This window comes from Thunnus maccoyii, chromosome 18 (genome assembly GCF_910596095.1).
Source record: "Thunnus maccoyii chromosome 18, fThuMac1.1, whole genome shotgun sequence".
Taxonomy (NCBI): domain Eukaryota; kingdom Metazoa; phylum Chordata; class Actinopteri; order Scombriformes; family Scombridae; genus Thunnus; species Thunnus maccoyii.
This window is the reverse complement of record NC_056550.1, coordinates 11,737,373-11,764,525: the sequence shown is the minus strand read 5'-3', so window position 1 is coordinate 11,764,525 and position 27,153 is coordinate 11,737,373. Positions and strand designations below refer to the sequence as shown.

Genomic DNA, 27,153 nt, shown 5'->3' with positions numbered 1-27,153 from the left:
ATAGGAGCTTAATGAACCAGAATGTTATTTTAAAATTATGTTTTGTTTTATTGTTTTATGACATATTCATATATATTATATTTTCCCAAACAATAATACTGGCTGTTTTGGATTTAACACATTTAGATTTTATTTTATCACAATGTTCTGACAAGCCAAGTAGACAACAGGTCTAAATAATATACACCTAAATATTAATTATTACATTGAGATGAGTGTTTCCCCATAGAAGTTCATTATATATGTATTACACCTTTGAAATTGATTAATCCATCTTCAATTTACTTATGTCTTGTGAAATTTTTATAATTGTTTTTATGCTATTTCATAATATATTTCTATATATCATCTTTATTATTCATAAATTAATTTACACTGAGGCACTGAGTCAATATTGATTTATTTGTTATTTAATTGTTGAATAGAATTAACAAAAACCCTGATGTATGCATGTTATACTTCATAGATAGATACACACCAGCTTACATACAAGATAGTAATAAGAAGAGGAAACATAATCACAGTATGCAAAAGGTAACATATGTTTGGCATCAAACTGAGAAGCAAAAATAAATCAAAATTTATATGTATATAATTTTTCATGTTTTTCAGTTTCATGTTTTCACAGTTTGTTGGTTGAACCATAGGTAAACTTAAAATAAAGCATCTCAGGCTGACTCTCGTGGCCTTTCCTTCCTGAAGGCATAGCACATGCACCAGCATCTCAAAACAAAGTCCAAAATCATAACAAATAGGTTTCACATGCAAATAGCATTCACAAGCATAATATACACCAGATCTGCTCTTCTTAGGTTAGGTTTTATTGTGCTTTCAAGTGATGTCAGTTCATAGTTTGCAGCCAAATTTCCCCATGTCATGCCATTTCAAATGTTTCCATTTGGCACTTCCTGTTGGGTAATTTGCATAGACCATAAATCTAATACCACTTGAAAGCATGGCTAATGGCTTGTGTAATTCTTAGGGCAGATTCACACAGTGTTTCATTGACTGGAATGAACTATATGACCAACAACAAGCAGGGCTAAGGTAAGGCACCCCTGCATGTTGTATTTTGGTAGTTCAGGAGTGAATTCAGAGGTCAGGGCTGAACATGAAGTCCAAAGCTTGTCTCTCTGCCGCAGCCACATTCGGATGCCAGAGGTCCACACTCAGAATGACTCGGGGTCCGGCATCTGGAGGCCCTTTAAAAATAGACACAGACACAATTGTAGAGGAATATGTAATAGTCATATAGATTCAGTTGTTGGTTAATGATTCATTTTGAAACAAAAAACTCCAGTGATATTTTATGAAAGAGTTTATTAAAATACTTGAATGTTTTTTTAAGTCTAAGAATGAGAATACAAATACAAATAAGTAAAAAATAAGAATAAAATTAATAATATATGCATTTGTTTCCCACCACAATTTATTTGTTACTAGTTGTCTTCATTGTAATTCAGTTTTCTAAATTTTAACTGAATAAATGCAGTAAACTGAGACGTTTCCCCTATAATTTCCCGCATTTCTTAATACTATAAATGGACACAAATTAAACTTAGTTCTTCAAAAGTTTATGTGGTTCACTAACCCTTATGGGAGACAGTGTGAAGGAAGGAATCATCAACCAGAAGGCAGTGTCCCTCTGACCAGCACTGAGGCTCCCCTCCCACCACCAGCTCACACAGGGGTGGAGTTTGCAGACCTACAAAAGTGATGTCTGCTTTTAAACTTTGGTTACAAAATATTATATTTTGTCAGCTAAGAAGGGCATGCACTGTTTAAAGGAAAAACAGAGAGGATTATAGCCAGACGGATCACAGCACAAAATGGGCTAAAGGGGAAATGAATTTTAACCCTAAACCACAAAGTACTGCATAATGCAGTGGTGTAGTTTTTTATTGGATTTTGTGTGTGTGCGTGTGTGTGTGTGTGTGTGTGTGTGTGTGTGTGTGTGTTTGTGTGTGTGTGTGTGTGTGCGTGTGTGGTAAACAACAGAACAGCTCCAAAATGCACTTCACAATATGTATACTGAGCTGTAATATCTCTTTATTCTCTCTCCATCAACATGATGTCTGTTGGTAGTGCATCTCTTACAATGTACATAGACTATTTCCTTCTTTGATAATACGGTCATTACCTACTGAATAATTATGTGTTGAAGTCTTACAGGGTTCAAATGATGGGTTGCTATAATTCAACAGGTTATGATATAAATTATGTTGGTGTATGGTGTTTTAAAATTTTGTTCCTGTGCCCCTTTAACCTTGAGCACCTGCTCCTCTAAAGCTCTCTGCACTGCCCTGCATTTGAACATAAGAACATAATATAACTTGAGCATAAGAAAGATAAGTAGTTAGTGTAAAATAACATGATTCCATGGGTTGGTTTTCCTCCTGTCCTCCCCAATTTTTTGAGTCACCAACCGCCACTGACATATACACAGCGATAGAGGGTACACAGTTACACCATCAGTCCACTACCCTTGAGGTTCTCTAGTACAGGGCTCCAAATTCTGACAAATATTCAAGTCTTGTTCTTATTAGAGAACCTTAACCTTTCTAAGTATAACACATTCATCAACTCTCTTATCCACATAATATATATTGGTGCGTAGTCTGACTTCAACATAAGTAGAATAAGTTTTCTTGCTACCACCATACCAAATGAAATGGCTTGAGTTTCATATTTGTTTGCCATACAGGTAACACACTTGTGGCACCTAAGACAGCAACTAGTGGTTTAGGTTGACACTTCCCAGTTCTTCTCAAAGGCTTCAGAGAAATATACAAATATACTCTTCCAATAAGTAAACAATTTCCAACATGTCCAAAGAGAATGCGTCAGTGACCCTTCTGCCTCTTTACACCTGTTACAGAGAGGGGACACATCAGGGAAAATGTAACCTGTCTTTGGAGTAGTATAGCCGATGCACTGTTTTGAATTGTATCAGGTTGTGTCTAGAGTTAATTGAACATTTATGCAGACTTTCAAGGCTTTCCTCCCAAGTCTCATCGTCTATCTGTTTGCACAACTCAGTCTCCCGATTCTGCTCATGTGCACTTGTATCAACATCAATATGTCTTTATCTAGTTTGATAAAAGTAAGAGATTGCCCCCTTATTACACGGACCAAAGTTGTTGATATTCTCAAGGTTATCAAGTTATGTTCCTAACATAGTCTCGAATTTGCAAGTACCTAAAGAAATATGAGGCTAGGATGTTATGTAATTTGATTTGGTTCAAGATTTTAAATGTATTCATAACAAAAATATTATTTTAATGTAATTTGCCTGTTTTGGTGGGGCTGTTAAGAAGGGCAAGAAGAGAGGTCTTATTACAAAGAGTGCACTATAATGAGTGCCCTTTTTCCACCACGATATTATGTTTAAGTGAGTTGCCAGTAGTAAGTTTTAAAATGTGGCAGGCCTAAACTACCCTCATCTTTTGGTTTGATTAGGTGTTTTTTGGTGATTCATACAGTTTTGTAGCCCCATATGAAGGTTACAATGAGTCTTGAATTGAATTGAGTCTAGCTGTTTAAAATGAGAAAGGGGCATGAAAGCCTTATTGTAATTCCAAGATATGTGAAGCTGCTGTAGGCATTTTTGAAAAGAGTGATCTTTTCCCATTTAATTGCAAATCCTGAGAATGAGCTAAAACTGTAAATGTGAGAGCAGTGGAGGTACTGATCTGGGATTGATAGATACAAAAGGATATCGTCATCATAAGGAGAGAGATGTGGGATCCCCTGTAGATCTGTTTCAGGGTTCTGTCTAACACTGATTGCTAATGGATCCTCCATAATTGAAAACAAAAATGGAGAGAGAGGGCAACCCTGTCAAGTTCCACAGTGTATCTCAGTTGGGCGTGAGACATTTTGGTTGGTGATGACTGATGCAACAAGGTGAGAATAAATCACCTCTATCCGTTTCCTAAAAAATCATCACTTTTGAAGTCAGTGGTGTTCAAATAGGTTTGGATGATAAAGTTGTTATGTATTTAATTTAATTTATTTCAGAGTTAGAGTATATTTTTTTCATTTTTGTCTGTGTGAGTATGCTGTGTATTGTTGATTTTTATGTATGTAAAGTGACGGCTTTCGAATGTAGAGTTGGGGCAGCAAACTACAGTATATTGTGTGAAACAAAAGCATTGCTAATTTACTTTGGATTGGAAGAGTCAGTGACAGATTTTTCAGATATGTCTGAGATGACAATACTTAGTCACATGCATAAAATCTACTTCAAATGTTCATGTTCAAAAAAACTCTTCCAAGTCCTAATTCATTTACTGACCTAGATGACAACGTAGACGTGTATTGGTGGGTCCATATGAGCTCCCCAGTGTAGCACCGGGCCCCAGCAGCCAAAATCCAGCAGATCCCAATGAGTTGCTGTTTATAAACGTACGGAGAGAAAGCAGTGTCCGGTAGGTGCAAGGACAGGAGCGACAGTTTCCCGCCACACAGACACCTGCGCTGTACAAAGAAAATACTGCCTGGCCCTAAAAAAAACAATGACATGTGATTAAAATATGACTCAGATGAGGCCTCTAATGTAGAATAGACACATACATCAATATCAGAATTAATAGGTGCATTTTTAAGGAACCAACTCTATAATAAAAAATACAAAATAAATACAAGATTATTAGATTCATTTATAGTTATACTTTTTTTTTTGGCTTATTTGAAATTGCTTTGGACCTTCCCTTGCAAAACAAGTACACTATAAAAATCCAGTGTGTAACAATGGTTTATTATTATGGGTACTTAACCATTTAGGCCTTACTTTAATGAGCATTTATTTTGCCATTAATGCAGTTGTACATGAAAATTTATAAGATTCTGAGAGAAACATTTATGAACTTTCTGTGTCACGTACTTTTCATATTTTAAGGCGTGATTTAATGTGATTTAGAAACATGAATAACATTTTAGACTTTGCACATTTACTCATGCACCATTTTTTACTTGTGACCAATAATTTTGATAATAATTTTGATAGTTAAATGTAAAAATCATACTGACATGGCTAAAACATTTGTAGCCATAAGTAAATCTGTCATTTTATTTGATTTTATTTGATTGATTGATTTAATTGATTAAACAAAGATAAATATATTTGTTTGCAAAGTCCATTCAACAAGTCACAAACATTTGGATAAACGTTGAATTTCATCTTTAAGAAAAACTTTTATTGCCCTAGTCACTCTCTCTCCTTCCATATAATGCTATTTTTCAGAAGGTGGTATTTGAGCTCCCAGATTGTGCCAATTTTTTTTTCCACAGGACTATGTATAACAGGTAATGACGACGATTTTATACAAAAGCTGGAAGTGCTTCTTGCATTGCGCCTTTCTCATAGTGAGCCCAAGAGATATTATTATGTACCTTTGGTCCCAGACACGTCCAGCCTAATTTTGAGTCAATGCCCCTCTGGTAAACAGCCTGGAACTCGGCCAAAATCACAGGATAGTTTGCTTCCAAGACCTCAATGTCATGCCGATGAGCATCACGTGGGAAGAAAGGAACACTTGGGACATCTGGCAGGAAGAAAAGATGAGGCTTCTGTATAGCAGAGTGATCATTCAGTCTGACCTAAAGCAAGAACAATGAGAAATCAGTGATTAATTCTTAATTAAATTTCAAAATTTCAATGTTGTTGTCCAAATGAAGGTGTGAAGGTTTTACATAAGATTATAAATGCTATTAAAACAAATCTTTGACCATGATGAAATTCAATGTAATCCATTGAATACACATATACACAAGATGTACTGCCAATTGCAAGCACCAGCCTATGGCCTGCATGGAATAAACTCGTACCTGCTCTCGGAGGCCCTTATGAATGCGACCCATGCCCACCCAACTATAGCGCTTGGCGTACTCTTGCAGTGCTGTGTACAGTTTCTTGGCTTCTGCAGATGCCTGGGCTGGGAACAAGGCATGACTCAGCACTGGGGTGAGGTAGCCCTGTCCCTGCTCCTCATCTTCCTCTGTTTCCATGGAAATAAAGGGAGTAATTTGATCACTCCTCAATAGCTTGGACCGTGCACTACACTTTGTTCCGGCGCAGCTACCGCTACGGGACATCATGGACCGCCTTAAGCCCGACTTGAGCTTTCCAGCATGTGTGTGACCTGGGATTGGCAGGTCGGAGCCCATCCGATAACAGTGCCATAGAAACAAGAGCAGTAGGGTCCACAGAAGGCCGCTCAGTGAATGGACACCCAGCTCAACATATGGAGGCAAGGGCAGTGTGTTCATTGACCAGTGCATCCTTTGATTTTGTGAGACACTAAAATACTGAAAAAGAAACAGATTGAAAGATTATGGTAATGCATGAATATGTGTAATATGGCATCAGTCAGCATGTCAGTAAAATAAAAACAATTTTAAAAAATTTCTGGCAGAAAACTAATTCTCCAGGTGACAAAAACTTTATCGTAATCTTTCTTATTATATTTCTCTAATTTACATAGCGAACACAACAGTGGTATGTATTCTAAGACAGTCTTTCCTACAGTTTTTTGCTTGTCACCGTCTTTCAGATAATATAAAGGGTAAGACAGGCTGTGTTTGCCAACAAGCACAGCCTAAAGGAAATGATGGACTGCCCTGGTTTCAAACAGACTACACATTCATTTCTTTTCTTTACTTTAATCCCCTTCAGGGTCATATAGAGCTACATCCCAGCATGCACTTGGAAGAAATTAATGAAACATTCAGGATAGGTTTCCAGTCCGTCACAGAGCCACTGAGCTCTTGCTTTAGTAGCCCTGAGACTGACTTCATGGTGTTATGTAAGTGATCTCAGACCCCTCACTCCCTGAGCAAGCTATCTGCGGATGTAGTCAAAGATTTCTCAGCAGGAAATATTCTGAAGTCATGCCAAGGGTTTTTCCATCTTCAGTGGTCAACCTTGGCTGCTAATGGAGACAGTTTATGTTATTTCCTCTTAATATGCCACATTTATTGTGTTTTCTTTCTACTTCTGTGGTCTACAAAGTAAACAGGCTGCTGAAAGTTTAACCACTTCTGAACGGTTGATCTTTGTTGCCCCCTAATTTCCAAGCAGCCCTAACTTTTGTCTAGTCACCATTCTTGTCTGTATGATCAAAGCTATTGTAATAATGTTCTCTTTCCTATTAATTGTAAAACATTTCTCTGTTCAATTACTTGCTAATAACATTTGTTAAGAGTGTTCAACTTTGGACGGAACTGATTATAATTATAGTTAATATTAACTTTGTATGAGAAAGGACACATTGCAACTGTGTATCTCTTTGAACCAATGTGAAGTGTACTCAAATGTTGCAGAGCACCCATGGCACAGACACACTTCTTAGTGCGGAAGTGGGCCAGATGTTACATTTCAGCTGTATATAAATCCGATTTCTGCTATTTTATGAATGGAAACGAGAAAGTAGAAGATATCCGTCTGTGTGTGTGTGTGTGTGTGTGTGTGTGTGTGTGTGTGTGTGTGTGTGTGTGTGTGTGTGTGTGTGTGTGTGTGTGTGTGTTTGGGAGACAGACACAGAGTCAGACAGACAGACTCTTAGGCTTACTGTTACCTGCAAGCACAAAACATGTGCGTGTACGTCTATATGCGCGCGCTTGTGTGTGTATGTGTGCGTGCGTGCCGGTGTGTGTGTGTGTGTGTTTAGGTGGGAGGGCTCTTTCCTAATAGGCTTATTCCAACGGATTCGTTTGGTAGTCGCATCAATTACATGCTAAGTGATGAGCAGTGGAAACACCTATAGGCTACAGCAAGGCTACGCACCGCAAAGGTGTCCCATAAATTGCGGACTTGAGTCGTTTTTTCTTTCACTCGCCTCAGCTCTCATCTTGTTCTTGCTCTGCGCTAGCCCCCACAGCTCAGCTGGCTCATGTTATAATGTCCGCAATCCATGTTAGCGCCAACATCCACCCATTACAGGAAAGCACAGCACAAAAAGGTTCGCCATGCATACCGTATGGCACATGCAGGCCTTTAAATGAGCAAACACCACTATTTTACCCACTGCGTGCTGCATCTCACATCTGTGTCTGATTACCTTGATATACCGTGCAGCGCTGTGTCTGGCAGATTTCAGCGCCGTGCTGGTGGACAGCTCCTCCAGCGCGCACAGACAAAATGTGGATATTTACCGCGCGCCGCTGCAGTTGCCGCGTCCTGCCGCTAGGGCGCACCTGAAGCTTCAACACAAATGCCCTCACATCATAGCCGAATGCGTCAACCACACAGTAACCAGCGAGGGGCATCTCACCAGCACAAACCCCGCCGTGTTCCCGGGGCCTAAAGCAACAGGATACAGTCCAACAAAAAGACAACAGGACGCAGCCTTGAAGACAAAGGTAAGCGGCAGGCACCTTTCTACGTAGCTGAGATGGTGTCACAGTAGTGATGACTGGTGCCAAAATTCGTCCTCCGCACAAAGAGGGCCGGGAGAGGTGCGAGTGATGCTGCCTCGTAGAGCCCCATCATTTTGAAACACACCAGGCTTGTATTTTTACCGAGGAAACGCCTCGAATAACAGCGGAGGTGCTTTTTGACACATTACCATTAACCGTTTAATGATAGAATAAAGGTTTACAGTCTACCTGCGGCGAAGGAAGGCAGTTTTGGAATAGCGCATTTTCGGACATGCTATTGCAGATTTGGATGAGAAAATGCAAGGGGAAAGCCTGAATATTTAACCTTCTCTCGGATGCGATGTGTGCTTGTTCCTTTTTCGTAGACCTGTAAAAATAACTTTTATTTAATTGTTAATTTTAAGAATCTTCATCGTATGATATGAATGCATATTTTCCAGATTGATGGAGCTGAGCTTTTGCAGTATTCACATCGCATTTATCCTCTAATCCGAGTCATTGTGGCCTGTGTGATGTAAACATATGCTGAATTGCGAGAGAATTTCCCTGAAGTTGTCATGAAAGAAATGATATGACTAATAATTTGCTAACTAATGCCTCTCCAGTCAACATGGATTATTCATGTGCCTCTTGCTGTTATTATCAGCTGTCCACTAATAAGCAGTTACATGACAGTATACAAGATACAGTAATTATTCTGTTTACATGATCACAGTTTGCTAACCTGCTCACTTTAACCTTCTCAGGTCATTCAGTTTCATCCAAAGCCATGGGGTTCACACAACTTGCTGTGATACTGTCTGTCACCATGATCCACCTTGTTTCAGGTAACTGCATGTATGTGTGTGCATGTGTGTATGTGTGTGTGTTCTCTAATGTGTCCCACCAGAATAATGCAGAGTGTTTTGTTTATCTTAAACCTAGAGAAAAATGTATTTTCTATTCAGTTTGTTTGCCACATTTTGCTAATTTCATTATATTCTGGCAAATAACATATACAGTAATTAGTCCTGGCTATTTCAGGTATGAGCTTTATGACTCCTGAGCCTGATACACCACCAACATCAACCCCAGACTCTTACCCTCTGGGTGACCTGATCCATGCTGCCCTGCAGAGTAAGGAATACTTAGGACAGGCTTCTGCGGGCACAGGTACATTAACACAGGTCTTTATGGCTTAGGAAATGCAGCTACAGTACGATGTGGGTGATTGCTCATTGGAAATGACACACCTTAAATTGAATGTTTGGATTCTGCAGGTACTACCACCAACCCAACACAGGCTGTGCCTGGGCTTGGGCAAACCGAGTCTACAGCAACAGTCATATCACCAGGCCTGCTCACCACAGCTTTAAGCTCCTCCTCTGCAGCCAGCCAGACAGGATCAAGGAATACCATGTCCTCGCTCCCCATAGAGGAGGAGACAACTACCACTCTGATCACTACGACCACTATAACTACAATGCACATGCCAGGTACCTGCATGCCAACACCTGGCTTCCCATGAGTCTTGGTTGTTTGTTGATGCTAGTTGATATGGTTCTGATAAACCAATGTGAACAAAAAAAATGCTTGAACAAATAATTCAGGATTTCGCCTGCGGCTTTGGAGTTGTTCAGATTTCGGTGGCGCCGGCAACAGCAACAAATTCCTCTACTGAATCACTTTGGTTTTCGTCACAACTTCATTCAATTCTCCTCTCTGCCTCTGACTCTTTGAAGAAAGGGTGACAAGAAGATCTTGACAGACAAGGTAACATGAAACAGTCATAAAATATTAATAGGTTACTCAGCGGGTTACTGTACAATGTGAGTTAGCTGTAAAGAAAAACATGCATGTACCTTATGTTTTTTTTTTTAGAAAACTGCAACACTGTTACATAACCAGTGACTTAATGCTCATTGTTTAGCTATTCAGTCAACATAGCTAGCGCTAATAATGTGAAGTGTTATTCTGCAATATATTCAGTATCCAATATTGGTTTTAGAATTTTAGCTGTTTGGTAACAGTATTATTTGAGAACAGTCTAAAGTACAGACATGTTTGCCCATGCTTCTGGTCTTATTTCAGCAAAATAACATGTTTTTTGTTCCTCTACATTTCAGGATTCATTCTTCAAAATTGTGAAGAGACATAAATAATGCACGGAGCCATGAACAGTGATGAAGAGATGATGAAGTGTTTCCCCTATCTCTCCACCATAACCCAAAACAAGAAAACACACAAGAAAACACACATGAGATCTGCAGAGAGATGATCATACAGCCACATGTATCAGTAAAGTACTTAGATGGATGTGTGCATCTTTGACCCAGATGATGGTTAGGATTGCTGGCACTGAAGAAAGTACACAGGGCATTAGTTTATAGTCTGTTCCTGTGTGGGCAACTGCACCATGACCACATGAGATTTAAATGTACAAAATTTTGCAGTACACTGATGAGCTGAATCCAAGTAAAAAAATACTGATTTATTTCCCTCAATGAAATCTGTATCAGTCACAAAGGACAAGATGTACGGAGATAAAGAGAAGCTGACGACTTTGAAGATTTTGAAGCTCTGAGACAAGTGAGGTATGAATCATACAGGAGGGGTTTGGGCTCAATATCTACAAGAATTTTGTAAATGAAATGTGTCCATTTTCATGCGACACATTCACTGTTACTGTCCTCCTCGTTCACATTGTCACATGAAAATCTCTGTATCCGGAAGAATCTTGACAATAAAGTCTGAATGCACTCTCTCTGTGTTTTAGTTATCATTACAACAAACAAATACATACTAATCAGTGAACATGCAAACAACTTATTAACTGAAGAAAGAGCAACCAGGTGAACATGAACACTGATATCATCACTGTCATATTCTAAGAAGAGAGGTATTAATTTGACAAATCAGTATGAGTCAGTCAACAATGCCATCATGACAAGAATACTAATGAGGGTTGGTGAAGAACAGAATAGCATTCAAATGATTGTCAGAAATGCTCTTAAGTGAGAATTTCCTTTGGCTCAGGTACCACAATGAGTATCAGCACTCATCCACCTTCAATGAGAGTGTTTACTCATTCTGGTCATGAAATAAGATAAGACTTTATTGATCCCCAGAGGGGAAATGCGCATGTTATAGCAGTGCAGGAAACAAGGAAACAGATAAGAACTAGGAGTAAAATGCAAACAAAATAAGAAGTCAAGTAAATGGAATTCAGTCTATGAATATTATACACATTACAATGCTTAAGCTATATACATGACCTGACTTGTGGATTGTATTTTTTTAAATAAAAAAAAAGGTTGTGCAAAATTTGTGGAGCAGTAATGGTTCTGGTGTAGCTATAATTATGTATGTATGTTATGTAGGTGAAGTAGTGACAACAAAATATAAATAAAATATGCAGCATTGTTATCTACACAGGTCAGCTATATTTCTACATATTTTAGTCCATGTACAAAAATCAGTTTGTGTGCAATAGTCGAGTCCAGAGCTCTGGAGGATTGGATCTGGAGTGTGTGGAGTGGGATGGAGGTGGAGATGATGGTGGTTGGCCTTCAGCAGCATTGAAAGACAGTATTACTATGACAGCTACAGATGAGAATTGAGGAAATGTGACTGAGGAGGTAGGAGGTGGGTCCGCTGATTTTTAGATGAGTGATCAGTGAGATGTGTGTGTTTTGTCACCTACTTCCTCTGTGATTCCACAGTTTTTTTATTGTGTTTTTACTGGAGATTATCGATTAAGCCGACATTTTCACTAGCCTATATGGCAACACAATTGTAGCTTAAAGGAAGAGTTCAACACTTGAAATATGCTTTCTTGCCAAGAGTTAGGTGAGAAGTTTGATAAAATGTCTGTGGAAACAGCCAGTCAAGCTCTGTCCAGAGGTAACAAAATACACCAAATAAAAGTTTTTACACTTAAGTTGTTGTGTCGATTAAACAAATTAGATATGACCTGTTAATAATTGAACTTTAGAGGTGTTGGAAGGCTAAGGCTAGCTGTTTCTCCCTGCTTAGTCTTTATGCTAAGCTAAGCTAACCAGCTGCTGGCGGTGGCTTCATATTTCCTGTATAAAAATGAGAGTGATATCAATCTTTTCATCTAAGTCTTGGCAAGAGAGCAAATAAGCATATTTCTTAACATTTAACTTCAACTCTGAAATGTACATTATGTGTTGTGGTCACAAATTATAATTTCCCTGCCATTAAAGAATTATTTGACAACAAACAAGTGTGTCCACTACACTTAAATCCAGTCTATCTTTAAAAATAGCATAAAGGTGTTCCATCTAAGTGGCCAGATTTTACATTTTCTCCCACCTGTCTGCATGCTCAGTTAACACTGTCAGCTCCAAAAGTGTTTGGTTGCTTTCCCCTGATTGATGCTTCTAGCTAACACATTTTGGTTTCTGTTTATTGCTAGCCAAATGAACTGTAAAGCCCTTTCCTCTTCAGATGTCATTTGTTTTACAAGGGCTGGTCAATAATTTGAATCTACTCAAGCATAGCAGTAGTTTCAGTCAGTCATGCGGCCCATAAAATAATTGAATCCAAGGCAATCCAGCAGATCACAGCTTCATCTAAAAGTACAGTTCAGCCAGTACTCAGTGGTAAGGAGTCCATTCAACTGTATACCACTACTTAGTGACGATAAATCAGGGTCAAGCTAAGCTCAGATTTAACTTTTCTGCCCCAAGAGGCCCTAGGTGATCTCAAATATCTCTTCATTGACACCACTCATAATAATCCAAACTTCTATTTTAATTTGATTATTATTAAACATAATTAATCATATAAAAATTGATATTTTTACTTTTATTTGACACAAGACATAGTGATCCTGGCATTGTCAATGTTTAGGCCTGATCTCTTTCTTCCTTTTTTCTGGTACATTTGCTAAACTTTGCATTTGTACTTAACCTCTTAGTGTGGCAGAAGCTGGACCTGTTCAACTATTCATTCTTTACTTTTAGCTATTCTGACATCTCTGCTAGCTTGCTAAAAGCTTGTCACGCAATAGCAGCATGTAGTGTTGAGCTGTTGCCACTATCTCTATCTAGGTTGGTGGGAGGCGTTTCCTGTGCATTGGTAATCGTGACAATAAATATACTACTAAAAATCAGCCTCAGACCAATCTGTAATCCTATTTACGTGTTTATTTTCCTCCTAAACACAAATATGTAGATATTTTATCTTAACAAATCATAATTTCTTTTTCTTTTTTTTCAAATCAGCTGAGTATGTATGCCTCCTAATCCCATCTCATTCCTCACTATACCAAAGGTGCACCGTGTGTCTCTGTAAAACTGTAAAATGTCACAATCCCCACGTGCACTGGGATGCATACATGTTAACTGGCCTTTGCACAGTGCACCTTGATTCTCAAAAAAATTTGACTGTGAAAATATCAGCCAGGAAAAAAGCTGAAACAGCACTGAAAGTGTATGAATGTGAGTCATGATGCTAAAAAATAATATATGTTCTCTAAAGTGTTCCTGTTGCAAGTTTAAAAAACTTTAGATCTATTTCCCAACACGTGTTCTTACTTTTTCTTCCCCTGCCTTTTCCGTTTTTTCACAGTCCAATGCAATGCAACTTTGTCGGCAATGGAGGATGTTGTTGAGTCACCAGATCCTGCATCATCATCATCATCTTTTTCCCCGCTGGAATGCACCTACAGCATTACTGTGTATGCAGGTTATGGTGTGGAAATTCAGGTAATGTGTATTATTTCTTAAGAATCCATAAGCATAAATAATTTTTCAAATATGCACCTATTTTCAAAGACATATTTCCAATGTAAAATAAAGTTTTAATGTCTTCTTTAAACTGAATATTTAGGCTTCTGTCCTTTTCTAATTACTGAGAGGAATATAGATTCAGTACAAAAGTGAGACTTGAAATATGTTTTATTAAATACAGTCAGTGAATTTTGCATAGAAATCTAATTAGATCTCTTATTTGAATGTGAACTGTGATATCTGTCAAAGTAGATACAAAATTTGAAGCATATTTTACATTTTCAGTCAAATAAATAATTGCAGTGTTGATGCTGTAAGTTGAGTGGCTAAAGCGTTTACAGTTAGCTGTATACAAACAAAAAAAGTGTAGCAATATGGTCCATGAGCTGCGCTGTATTGATTTTTAGCTAATGAGGCTCAAGTTAATTGTTAGCAAATTGAAGCCAACACATTCACACACAATTCAAAAACCGCAAACATGATGTCTCTTATTATTTGAACAATAAATTAAGACCGTTTCACACTCCATATCATGTATTTATGTTTTTCATTTGTTCATCTTAAAGGTGCCAAATGTGCACAGAAAGACTTATAGTTCACTTGCTGCTAAATTGCCTGGCAAGTTTAATAATTAAAGCTGGTTCCGTGCTGTTATTTCCTCTTTTCCCTCTAGGTGAGGAAGGTTAATCTGTCCAAGGAAGAGTCTCTGACAATCATGGGGTACGGAGGTGTGGGACCAGAGCTGTTGGCCAACGAGACCCTGATGAGAGAGGGTCAGGTGATTCGCAGTACAACCAATCAGGTGTACATTCACTATCGCAGTCTCCGACAGACCAACCATGGCATGTTCAGCCTCCACTATCAAGGTAAATTAACCCTTCAGGTTACATATTTTCCCCTTTATCTATTGCAGCAATGCTCTCTTTTTCAGGAACACCCTGATCACATTCACACAGCTTCACATTCACACATGGAAGCCACCCAGTACAACCACAGTCTGATTTGCTGACCACTGGGCAGCTCCACTGGAGCAGCTAGGGTTTGGGGTCACTTAAGTGGTGGTGATGACAGAGGGGCAAGTGCTGCTTTTCACTTTCCCCACCCTGATTTATCCTGCGGGGCCAGGGGATTGAACTGACGACCTCCCGGTCACAATGATGATGCATGAAAATTGTGAATAAGAGTTTTGACAGAATGGGACAATGGACATGACATAAATTGTAGAGATTTATGAATGATGATCACACAGTGCACAGAGAGAGTAGAAATTAGAGAGTACAGTCTTCTCTTGTAAATTAAAGAGTAAGGTCTAGACCTGCTCTGTGTGAAAAGTGCCCTGAGATTACTTTTGTTGTGATTTAGAGCTATATAAATAAAATTGAATAGAAATCCATCATTAGAAGAAATTAAAAACACAAGAAAATATCCTTTTTGAACTTCCTAAAAAGCATTATATACAATATGATGTCAAGAGAATGAAGCACACATGTTGCAGGTCTAACTGTTTTTTCCACTTCCTTCCTGTCTCTCTAAAACATCCTTTTAGCCTTTCTGCTGTCCTGCCCATTCCCCCTGTCTCCTGAGGGCGGCGGAGTGACGGTGACAGACATCCATCCTGGAGGTCAGGCACATTTCCACTGTGATCCAGGTTTCCAGATTCGCGGCCATGAGGTGGCTACCTGCGTCAACACAACACAGCCACACTGGAGCACTCCTGAGCCACAGTGTGTTGGTCAGTAGACTCATTTAGAAATAAATGTAACAAGTCTGGCTAGTCTTTCATAGCAGTGTGATTGTGACCGTGGAAAGTAATATGTGGATTATTATTTTTCCGTAGCTGTGTCTTGCGGAGGATGGATTCGTAATGCAACAGTGGGCCGGATACTGTCTCCACCTCCTCCATCTGTCAGCAACCACAGTAATGGAAACAACCTGAGCTGCCACTGGTTAATAGAAGCCAAAGAGGGGCACAGACTCCACCTACACTTTGAGAGGATTGCACTGGATGAAGATGATGATAAGTAAGTTTGTGTTTCCACTAGTATGTGTATCACAGAATCTTCAATCATTTGAAAATTTGAATGCTCATATCAAATTCAGAATCACCAATGTCTTTTGTTTTGGCAAATGAAAGTTTGTATTTTTAGTTTTGGCATCTTTCCACAAAATTATGTTCCTCTTTCAGATTTTTGGCAAGTCAGGGACAGTCAGCAGCCCTCCCTTTATTTTTCACCACCTTCACTTAATGTTCCGCAGATCTGAGATGCACAAAGTTGTTGTCAATTATTTAAAGCATACCAAACTACTTCAAAATTGCACATCCCTAAACCTGTCCAATTTATGATAGACAGACAATAAATAAAATATGCTAAAACGATTCTAAAATATGCTTCGTTCTCTGAAATCCTGGGTACTACACTACCCATAAAGCAAATGGATATTGTCTTTTGCCCAGACTGTCCCCATTTGACTAGTTAGACTGTTGCTCAGTTTTTTATTCTCACTACTCTACCACCAACCATCATTTAATGATAGCCGCACATTATAAGTAATTACGTGTTTTTTTAATTAATACAATTGAAAAGTAAACCCTTAGTTATTTTTCTTAGCTTGTAACTTAACCTTCTATTTAAGCATTACTAAACAATATTAGAAAAATTATAATAACTTAATTTCACAAATGTACAGAAAAATCTAGTAGCTTTAGTATATCCAAGACCAAAGCAATATAACTTTATTCACAGTCATGTTGATGTACCTTCAACTTATTATCCGTGCACATTCATGCATTCTTTATTCAGACACTTATCATAACGTCTTCCTCTTTTCTTGGGCTTACCACCGCCCATCTTTGTGGTTTGTTCCTTTTAGGTTAATTGTGCGCAGTGGAAACAGTTCCCTGTCTCCACCGCTCTTTGATTCAGACCTGGATGATGTCCCAGAGCGTGGGTTGCTGAGTGAGAGCTCTACACTGTACCTGGAGCTCACAGCTGATTCTTCTTCCATCCCTCTGCTTCTGGCGCTGCGTTATGAGGGTGAGCGGAGAGACTCCGGATACTCAGCCTGCATCCTTTTCCACATTCAGCATAACACAAAGGCAGTAGCATAGCTGCACATCCTGTCAATACCTGTGTCAACATCCTGCCTGAAAATATGATAGATATAAGAATAGATGTGACACATTATTGAATAACAGGAACCCACCAAATATAAAAATTCAAAATCCTCACAGGTGATATGTCACTTGTTACAGGTTATTGATATGTATTATATCTGGAGTGGGAGTGAAGTTTAATAGGCAGCACTCAAGAAAACCAGTGCTTTCTTCTCATTTGCTGTTGTGTTTAAGAGGGCTATAATAAGCCACATAAGTGCTCACAGTCTGCCTACGCCTCAGTGGGATGTATTTTAGGCTTTGGAGATGCTTACCGTTGAAGCTGTTAGTGTCTCACAGCTGGGCTTTTTCTAGGAAAGAGGTTTTGAGGCTTTTGGTCATCCCAAGTGAAAAGCTACACTTCTCCCTCCTCAATTAAACAGGTATGGTTGCTTAATTTTGTCAACCACGAGAACAACTACTGTATCTGCTTCTCAACAGAGATCGTGTAGAATCTGTAAAAATGTATGTAAAAATATAGGGAATAGAAAAAAAAATACTTTCCTGGATCAGTGCACTCACACACATAACAGAATTATGTTTTTTATTAAAAAAAATAATTTTGTTATCTTTTTTTTCTCCTTGTCTCTTTTTTTGTTTTTAGCTTTTGATGATGAACACTGCTGGGAGCCCTACATGCCCCATGGAAATTTCAGCAGCAGTGACATCACATATCAGCTAGGCACCACTGTTACCTTCACTTGCTCTCCAGGGTTTGTCATGGAACAAGGCTCAGGGACGATTGAGTGCATTGACCCCAGCAATCCCCACTGGAATGACAGCGAACCTGTGTGCAAAGGTAAGTTTTGGGACTGAGCATCAGTTGTATTTCAAGTGAGTGAATCCATTAATATATTTATCCTTATGAAATCAAATAGTTTTTATTTCCCTTATCAGAATTGCAATCTTTCTTATTCCCTGTCCACCCTTGTGTTTTATATGAAGTGAGAAAGTCATTTGATTAATATTCAAATTGAATTGTGTTGAGAGGCGTCAAGATGTTATAGCATGAAGACTACAGCCTCGCTGACTCTGTCATCTGCTGATCTGTTGGCATGCTGTGAAAACTGAGAGCAACAGAGAGACTGTGGCAGATATGAAACTGGCAGAGACATTGCACAGGGTCAGGGACTGGTTGAAAACACAGGTGTTATGCTTTCAACCAAGCGTTAAAGTGACAGAAAGACATTCTGAAAGCCATATGCTGTGTGGTGTTTTTGCTTTCAGTAAAGCACAAGAAGCTCACACACAGTGATGGAACAGCAGGTGGATGGTAGGATGTCAGTAACTTTAGCATTTTTTGTTTTCTTGGTTTCCAGTGTTATGTCCTGGAAGTCATATCCTGCTCATATCTGCCTGTTATGCTCTCACTGAAAGATATTTGACAACTGTTGTGGTTAAAATGTTCCCAGAGGAGTGTGTGTGGGATGTCTTTTTATTCTATCACGTGTGTCTGTGAACAATACCTGGATTCACGCCACAGACACGGCTGGCCGTGTGTGTGGCTTCCTAGTTTCATGCTTTGGTTGATGCTTTGTATGAGAGCAAGTTCTGGCATTGTATATGAAGTCAGCAGTATTCTTCAATCCAAATTTAATTTTATGCATTCTCACAGGCAAAATTGTTGGTTTGCAACCAAATACAATCATCACTGCAGTTTGCACCCAAGAGTTTTCATCTCCCTACTGGCACACTTTGCTAGCTGTTCGTATTAGGCCACAAGCTGCTGTGGTTGATGTTAATCTAATAGTTGATGGTAGATGTAATGTAATGTAGTAACAGTGTCAAAGTGATCACATTCATTAATTGATAGCAGAACAAATAGTAGACAACAGACAGATGGCTGTTTTTAATTAGTCCAAGTGTAACTATGAAAGTTTTATAGTATCCATACACTATTTTTCCTTTTTAAGTGCTCTCTGAACTCTTTATCACCTCTTCTTCATTTCTCCTTTTCAAACTGTCTTTATTTGTGTTCTCACCTTCCATTAATAATTCATTTTCCTCCAGCTCTCTGGCTTTTCTTTTTCCAATTTCGGTTGTTATTTCATAATTCCCTTTGTCCTCCAGTCTATGTTCTCACCTCAATTTCTCTCCTCTCTTCTCCTCTGTAAGCTCTGTGTGGAGGGGAGTTGACCGAGCCCGCAGGTACCATCCTGTCTCCTGATTGGCCCCAGAGCTACTCCAAGGGGCTCGACTGCGTATGGCAGATCCATGGTAACGAGGAGAAACGTATTGAACTGGATGTCCACATGTGAGTATTGCTAATTTAACTGGTTGGCAGTTAAAAAGTGACTAAATTAAATACTTGCATATTGTCATATTTATAACACACAGAAATTGAAAACTACAGTACCCCTACACATATAATTACATAATCCCTTGACTTCACAGATGTTGCTTCTAATTTTTCTAATTTGAAGAGCTCAAATTCTCACTGGGCCCAAAAGGTGCCATAGCTTTAGGAGGATGGTTATCACATATATCAAATACTGACCCGGAAATCTAGTTTGGCAGTGTGACTGATTTTTATATGTAGGAGTACATGTTTCAAGACTGCATTATGCAAAATTTTGTTTGTAATGCCATACACATTTGGAAAAAACTGACATATTGTTCACGCAAAATACTGCAAATAGTTAAATGTCTAAATTATGTAGTTATTGTTTATTGTGTAAAATTATGTGTCAAACATCTTACATGACAAGGGTTTGCAATATATTTGGTAGGTGAAACACTGCATGAAACCTTGAAGTCAAGAAAAGCATTAATAAGAGATGATACAAAGGCTTTTGATGACATTTATTTGGAACATTTACTGAATAGTATGCCTGTGTATATTGTTCAGTAAATGTTCCAAATGAATTGCAAAAAATCTTAAATAGACAAAAATCTATTTAAACAGCAATTCGGCTTGTGTCTGCACTGCATATACAATTCAATAACAGCTCATGTTACTATTTCCATAACATTTTTAGCAGTTTACATTGTGATATATTGTACATGTGTATTTACAGATTTCAAATGAGTTATACTTAATTAATATTTTATTATTATGCTCTTTGTCCTGTTATTAACTAATAAAATGCATCAGGTATGTGGACTGCTCGTCTTAAAAAACAGAATCTCCCTGAAGTGAAATCTCATTTCTTTTTTTTATTCTTGTCTTTCCCTCTTAAAGTTTAAATATCCGTCACACTGATGTGCTGACTGTTTTTGATGGACGTGATCTCATGTCCCATGTGATCGGCCAATACCTGGGGTCCAGAGAGCGCTTCCAGGTTGTGTCTGGGGGGTCAGAGGTCACTATTCAGTTTCAAAGTGATCCAGATGATTCCAGTTTCATCCTAAGTCAGGGATTCCTTATACATTATCGTGGTAAGTGACTCCTAAATTAACTAATTTTATGGCGTAAAGTGTAAACATTGTGAATCTACACATCTTTTACATTTAAAATATAGATTATGTAAAAGTCTGTCTCATAATTGGGCAGGACAAATGAGATCATGACCAACCTGTTTTAATTTCTTTCACTGAATTGCTTTCTGTGTTGTGCAGAGGTTGAGCCAAATGACACCTGCCCTACCCTGCCTCAAATTGAGTTTGGATGGATCAGCTCGTCCCACTCTTCCCCTGTGAGAGGCAGTGTGCTGACCTATCAGTGCCAACCAGGGTATGACATCAGTGGCTCTGACATCATTACCTGTCAGTGGGACCTCTCCTGGAGTAGCAGTCCACCCACTTGTGTTAAAGGTGAGACAAGTACTTTAAAGATCTTTTCTCCACACAGAAATCTTTGTTAGGACCGAGACAGTATAGAAGCTAAGAGATTTGACTTTTTCTGAAGATAAGATCAGATGATGAGATATAAAAGATTCATGTTTTTAGTTTTATCATATAAGTCCAAACTAAACACATTCATATGTCACAAAAGAAATTGTTCAACAGTTAAGGAAATGCACTTATTCACTTTTCAGCATAGAATAAGATGAGAAGATTGATACCATGTTAAATATGAAACCACAGCCAGCAGCTGGTTAGCTTAGCTTAGCATCAAGACTGGAATCTGGATCTTATCAAAGGTAACAAAATGCACTTCACTTTAAGTCCCCCTATTTAGCATAGTAAGCAGCACATAAAAAATTAATAAATAGCACACTATAATACTTATAAATGCTAAACAGGGGGACTTTGAGTAAGTGTTACCCAAAATCCGCCTAACAGTACCTCACTAATTAAAATGTTATATCTTGCTTGTTCAATCTGTACAAAAACCAAAGTGTAAAACAACAAGTAATGGTTTTACAAGGGATTATGTACAAGAAATGAAAAGAAATGTGTTGTTTTTACACTTTGGTTTCCTTACAGCTTAAACAAAACTAAATATAACATGTTAATTTGTGAGCTTTAGAGGTCTTGGTAAGCAGATTTATGCAGCCTTTATGCTAAGCTAGGCACCCCCATCCCCAAAATCCCCATGCATGCCGTTACTCATCTCTTTCTCGCTCGTTTGCTGTTATCTCTCTAAGTAGTATCAATGTTTCATCATACAGTTGATGTAGAAATTATCCATGATGCTATTGCTGCTCCTCTTTGTCTTGAGTTTTTTTCCCAATTGCAAGTTAAATGCTGTCATACATGTCCCTTTTTGTCCCCCACAGTCCAGCAGTGCCCTGATCCAGGAGAGGTGGTAAACGGAGCACGCTCAGTGCGCCCTGAAGCAGGTTTTGCAGTTGGAACAGTGGTCCGTTTCTCTTGTAACCAGGGCTATCAACTGGAAGGTCCCAGCCAAATCTCCTGCCATGGACGAGACACTGGCACTCCCAAATGGAGTGACCGCAGTCCAAAGTGTGTCTGTAAGTCCCTCTCCTGCTCTCTGCTGGTTTTGCCTGTCTGCTTATGAAGTAACGTTCAACTACATGACTGTCCTCTGTATGTTTTTTTGTGCTCTGAACAGTAAAATATGACCCATGCCCAAACCCTGGTGTCCCTGACAATGGTTACCAAACGTTGTACAAGCACAGCTACCAGGCAGGAGAAACTCTGCGTTTCTTTTGTTATGAGGGCTACGAACTTATTGGTGAGGTCATTATCAGCTGCGTTCCTGGCCACCCGTCTCAGTGGAACAGCCCACCGCCCTTTTGCAAAGGTGAAGCTTATCATTGTTGTCCACATTTTTATATACTGCTCTGGACTCTCTTTGATTTCATTTAAAAAACAGAACAGGAAAATGTCTGAAAACCAATTCACTGTGTCTGTGTTTGACTTAATAAGGTTACGTTTTTGAGTTTAATTACCAAGGTGCTTTTACCACTCATTATTTTAGTAATAAAATAAACATCAGCACAGAAATAAGACGAGAACTTCCACGTGTAATTTATAATAATTTGTAATAATAATTTTATTTCCTCTGCAACATGAATATGTCTTATAATATTTCTTGTATCTTCATTTCACACAGTGGCATATGAGGAGCTTTTGGATGATCACAAATTAGAAGGTGATTTCATTTCTTCTTTTCTCCTATCTGATGCATATGAAGTCAAATAAGTCCTTCAGACATGATATTTAAAGCAACTATGTGCAGGATTTTGTTTTTTTTAAATTTGGCACCATCTAGCGGTGATATTAAGAAGGACGCAGATAGATGCCGTTACAAAAGTAAATGTGATTTTTGAATTTTTGTTTTACACTGGACACGAGGGATACAATAGTTTTGTTGTCTACTAGTCTACTATTGTTACAATGTACAACATATATAGTGCAATAATAGCAGACAAACTAAAAAAAACTTAACATTGGGCAATGTTAGACTACTTACATTTAGAAAATGTAATATAAGTGGTAATTGGTGTACTAAAAAGATACTCTTTCAAATTAAAGTTAAACCTGCAGTGTGGAACTTTTACATATAAATGAACATACGTACGAACATCTCTCTGTATTTCACAGTATATTGGAGATTATATTTCTGGTGTTGTGTTTGACATTCCCGCGCTGGCCTGGATGAATGTATACTGCTGCTCTATGGGAAGAGCATGCATACTAGAGATTTCTGCTGGCCAACCCAACTAACTTCCAGTTAGCTCTCTGCTAACTTGAATAGGGATAAAATAATTTAATCGTGCAGCTCTTCTAGACTTTCCAAATGTTATTGGACCAAATTGATCAAATTCTGATCTGTCATTTCGCTGGGGTTGTGTGATGCTCAAAGCAATTTATCCACCATTTTACAGCAGCAACAGTAGCGACAGAGTAGGCTACAGTGTAGCCCATGACGTAAGCCCCTGTCGACAGTGTTTTTATAACTACTCTCAATGCCAGAAGGGGGAGACAAAAGTCCTGCACTCCAGCTTTAAGGGTCCCCAGATTTAGCAACCTATTTTTTCATGTGTTTGGCTTACATTATGTTATCATTTTTAATGAAATAAAAGTACATTGTGAAGAGAAAACAAATCACAGTTGATAGAAGAAGCATCTTTTTCTTGACTTCTTCACAGTGTCCCAGGCATTCGAGCCGTCCCATCAGATCCTGAGTGAGAACATCGCTTTGGCAATAATTCTGCCAATCATCCTGGTCATCCTCCTGATTGGAGGAATTTACATGTACTATACAAAGTGAGTACCAATGTGACATCTAAAACTTGATTCAGTTTTTACAAATGTCCACACTCATCCATCTCTGTGGTGTAGTTGCAACACTGCTTTAACTCTCTGTTCATGTGGTTATATGTCATTTCTTTTTATCACTCACAGCATATGCAAACTAGAATGGAAGCCGCTCTTCTGGAAGTCTCTTTCGCACACACACTCCTACAGTCCCATTACAGTTGAGTCCGATTTCAACAACCCTCTTTATGAGGCAGGGGTGAGTATAAAGCTGAAACTTTAAACCTCTGTTTTCTGTACTTCATATTTGTTTAATTGAGACATTAAATGATTATATTTATTTTATACATGGACGATTTCACAGTTTCAAACATGAACATTGAAATGGGTCCTTTATGTTTTTCTTAGAAATACTTTCTGATTTCAGAGCTTTGGTAAAACTGTATTGTTTTGTTTTTTAATAATTGCTTTCTCACTTTGTCCACAGGATACACGGGAGTATGAAGTATCCATTTAAAGGAGAAAATATCTCCGTGAGAATTAAAAACCACAAAAAGAATAAATTCTTTTGGAGGAAAAAATGCTTAGTATTGTAAGGCCTCACTCCCCTTTTATCACTCATTTTTACTTATCTTTCTGTTTTACCATCACTGTACCTCTGGTTATAGCTCTTGGTTATAGCACTGTATTCTTCTGAAGTGCTTTATTTTGATTTTTTTGCACTGATTTGGTTGTCTGCCAATTGTGGGTCCTACTTCACAGTCCAACTTCCTGTATCATTAGGACTGGTGCCTTATGAAGGGTAAGAAATTGACAAAAGAGAAGAAATAACAGTGTGGGAGGCATAAGAACAGGAAAGGAGGGGAACAGACTGATGGGAAATGGATTTTATTGATTAAGTTAAATTATTATGAGGCCAAACATTAGAAAACTTGGCAATACCTTATTTTTAACAATCAAAAGTTACAGTCACGAGCATACAGTACACGCTGAATGTTTTTCTTTCATTTTTAGCGTGGCTCATGTCACATTTTGAAAACTATTACGGGAAGAATATTTTAATTTCAATCATGAGAGAAGTTTTGAGATCAGCAGTCATTTTCTCTCTTCCTTACTTTGTCTTTCTCTGTGTAACATACACACATACACACACACACACACACACAGATTGAATGTAAATATCTGACTTAATATTGACTGAGGTTGATATATATACACTAAATTAATATATATATATATATATAAGCCTCATATATACACTTATACATGGTGGCGGGAGGTTATATATTTTCATTATATGTATAATGAAAATTCAGTGCCAAAATATGTTAAATAATTTAATGTCCTTAAGTGTTTCATCTGTTGTTGCAATAGTGTTTACAAAAGGCAGTGTTTATTTTATTCTTTGCTGTTTCTGGAGTGCATCGTCACCCAGTGTCACATGACATAGAAGAAAAGGCGAGGACATGAATGTCATTATGCTTATAGCATGCACTGATTGTAAATTATATTGCTTCTGCTCAATCTTACCATTATCATTATAGTTATTGACAGTTATCATTGTTATCAGATTTGATGTTGTATGCACTATGTTGATGAAAAATTACAAACTTGGCTGCTTGCTGTGATGCATTATGTATTTATTTACGACTGATTGTTTGAACAGTGAATGTAGTCTCATTCGCTGTGCCACATGGAGGATCTTGGAGACTATTGCTTTGTAGACTTAATTCTTATCATCAGTAGCATTTCTTTGCTTCATATATGATACAACACATTCTTTTGAAGGCAGTCAATTATTTGCTAAACTGGAAATAAAGTCTCTGTTGAATGGTGTAAAACTTGTTGAAATGAGTTTTTATTTTTCCGAATAACAAGGCTGTCATACCTACGTTTGCACATAAACAAAACTGTGTTAATGATTATATAACTCGCCCATTGAAAAGTCATGTAATATATATGAGATTATTTCATACGTGATAGACATTTTTCCTTCACAGCAAACACAGAGGGGCAAAATACAGAGTTGGTGCATGATAATATTTTAGGTTTCACACATTAAGCACTGAGTTGGAAATTAAAATTCACCTTTAATTAGTGGCGATCATTTGTATTTATCATTATTCTACATAAAGATCATTTCTGTTATGATTTTGAATACACTCCAGACAACCATCATCTCGTTTAATTCATGAACTTATCTAGAGGTAAACCTATCTGCACGCCAGAAAAAAATAACATGCTGCTGTTGGTATTTGTTACAATCACACTAATATGAATTGTATATATTAATATTAAATAACTAATGTTATGATATGACTGTGCATTATTCATTGAAGTTCCTCACTGTGGCCACTAGAGGGCAGTAAAAGTCTTGATTCTAAATATACTTAGTCAACCATCCACAATGTCAAAGCTTGAGTCTGGTGTTAACATGTCAAGAAGGATAGACTAGTCTCTACAAGTTATTATTAAAGTGTTCTCATTGTTTTGTAAGAATCACACAAATATAAGTTGTTCATATTGAATTACTAGAGGGAAAATTAGTCACAAATTCAATATAGTTCCACACCTTTAGTCTCTCTTCTCAGTTTTTCATAAAGCAGTGGTTCTCAAACTGGGGTCCAGGGACCCCCAGTGGTCCTTGAGAAGGTTCCAGGGGGTCCCCAGCATAATTTATTTTCACTATAATTCCATCTAAAAGTAACATAATAATAGAATCTATGACTATTTTGGTCATGGGTTTCATACACTTTCTGTAATAAAACATCTAAAAGCAAAAGTCTTATCAGATGAGGGACCGTAGTAAAATTTGTGTCAGTTTAGGGTCCTTGACCACTGTCATAAAGAATATGAGCAGTACTTACAGACCATTAAATCTTGAACTAAAAAGAAGACTAAAATCTGTTGAGTGTATTGTTTTTAATGTCTTTCTGTTGTTTTATTTTATGTAATTATTTTATATTCATTATTTGTATTCTTTTTTATTATTATTATTATGTTATTTAATTCTGTGTTGTTTGTGAATCCCCCCTGGTATTTTGTTCTCAAGAATGTACCTCATGTGGATTCATGTTCTCAATAAAGTTAAAAAAAAAAAAAAAACTCCACCTTTAGTGTCATAAAAAAGAGAGCAGTATTTCTTATATTTTGTCACCGCCGAATTTTTGTTTGTTTTTTTGTTTTTTTACCATAAACCATGCTAAACATGGTACATGGACAATCTACTACATACTTTAACAATCGTCTATGTACAGTAGATTTTTTTTAAAT

The 27,153-nt window shown here is 37.9% G+C and overlaps 2 protein-coding genes across 5 annotated transcripts; one reads left to right on the top strand and one right to left on the bottom strand.

Moving 5' to 3' along the window:
- Window positions 1-383: 383 nt before the first annotated feature.
- Window positions 384-8,641, bottom strand: asphd1 (aspartate beta-hydroxylase domain containing 1). 3 transcript variants are annotated; one of them, XM_042393772.1, is made up of 6 exons: window positions 8,608-8,641; window positions 5,830-6,309; window positions 5,395-5,601; window positions 4,298-4,505; window positions 1,592-1,705; window positions 384-1,202 (listed from the first exon to the last, which is right to left on the bottom strand). In XM_042393772.1, exons 2-6 carry the CDS (start codon window positions 6,280-6,282, stop codon window positions 1,093-1,095), a joined length of 1,092 nt encoding a protein of 363 aa, XP_042249706.1. In that variant the 5' UTR covers window positions 6,283-6,309; window positions 8,608-8,641; the 3' UTR covers window positions 384-1,092. The 3 variants fall into 3 exon arrangements, with proteins under 3 accessions (XP_042249706.1, XP_042249705.1, XP_042249707.1); XM_042393771.1 differs by lacking the exon at window positions 8,608-8,641 and adding an exon at window positions 8,061-8,144; XM_042393773.1 differs by lacking the exon at window positions 8,608-8,641 and adding an exon at window positions 7,787-8,054.
- sez6l2 (seizure related 6 homolog (mouse)-like 2) lies at window positions 8,238-25,750 on the top strand. Of its 2 annotated transcripts, none has more exons than XM_042393769.1 (19): window positions 8,238-8,361; window positions 9,126-9,206; window positions 9,403-9,531; window positions 9,639-9,854; window positions 13,957-14,093; window positions 14,791-14,983; window positions 15,664-15,849; window positions 15,955-16,138; window positions 16,989-17,152; window positions 17,876-18,070; window positions 19,387-19,525; window positions 20,453-20,649; window positions 20,830-21,024; window positions 21,933-22,127; window positions 22,229-22,420; window positions 22,733-22,771; window positions 23,772-23,889; window positions 24,028-24,139; window positions 24,368-25,750. In XM_042393769.1, the coding sequence occupies exons 2-19, from the start codon at window positions 9,149-9,151 to the stop codon at window positions 24,395-24,397; spliced, it is 2,679 nt and encodes an 892-aa protein (XP_042249703.1). In that variant the 5' UTR covers window positions 8,238-8,361; window positions 9,126-9,148; the 3' UTR covers window positions 24,398-25,750. The 2 variants fall into 2 exon arrangements, with proteins under 2 accessions (XP_042249703.1, XP_042249704.1); XM_042393770.1 differs by lacking the exon at window positions 8,238-8,361 and adding an exon at window positions 8,393-8,548.
- The last annotated feature ends 1,403 nt before the right edge of the window (window positions 25,751-27,153 follow it).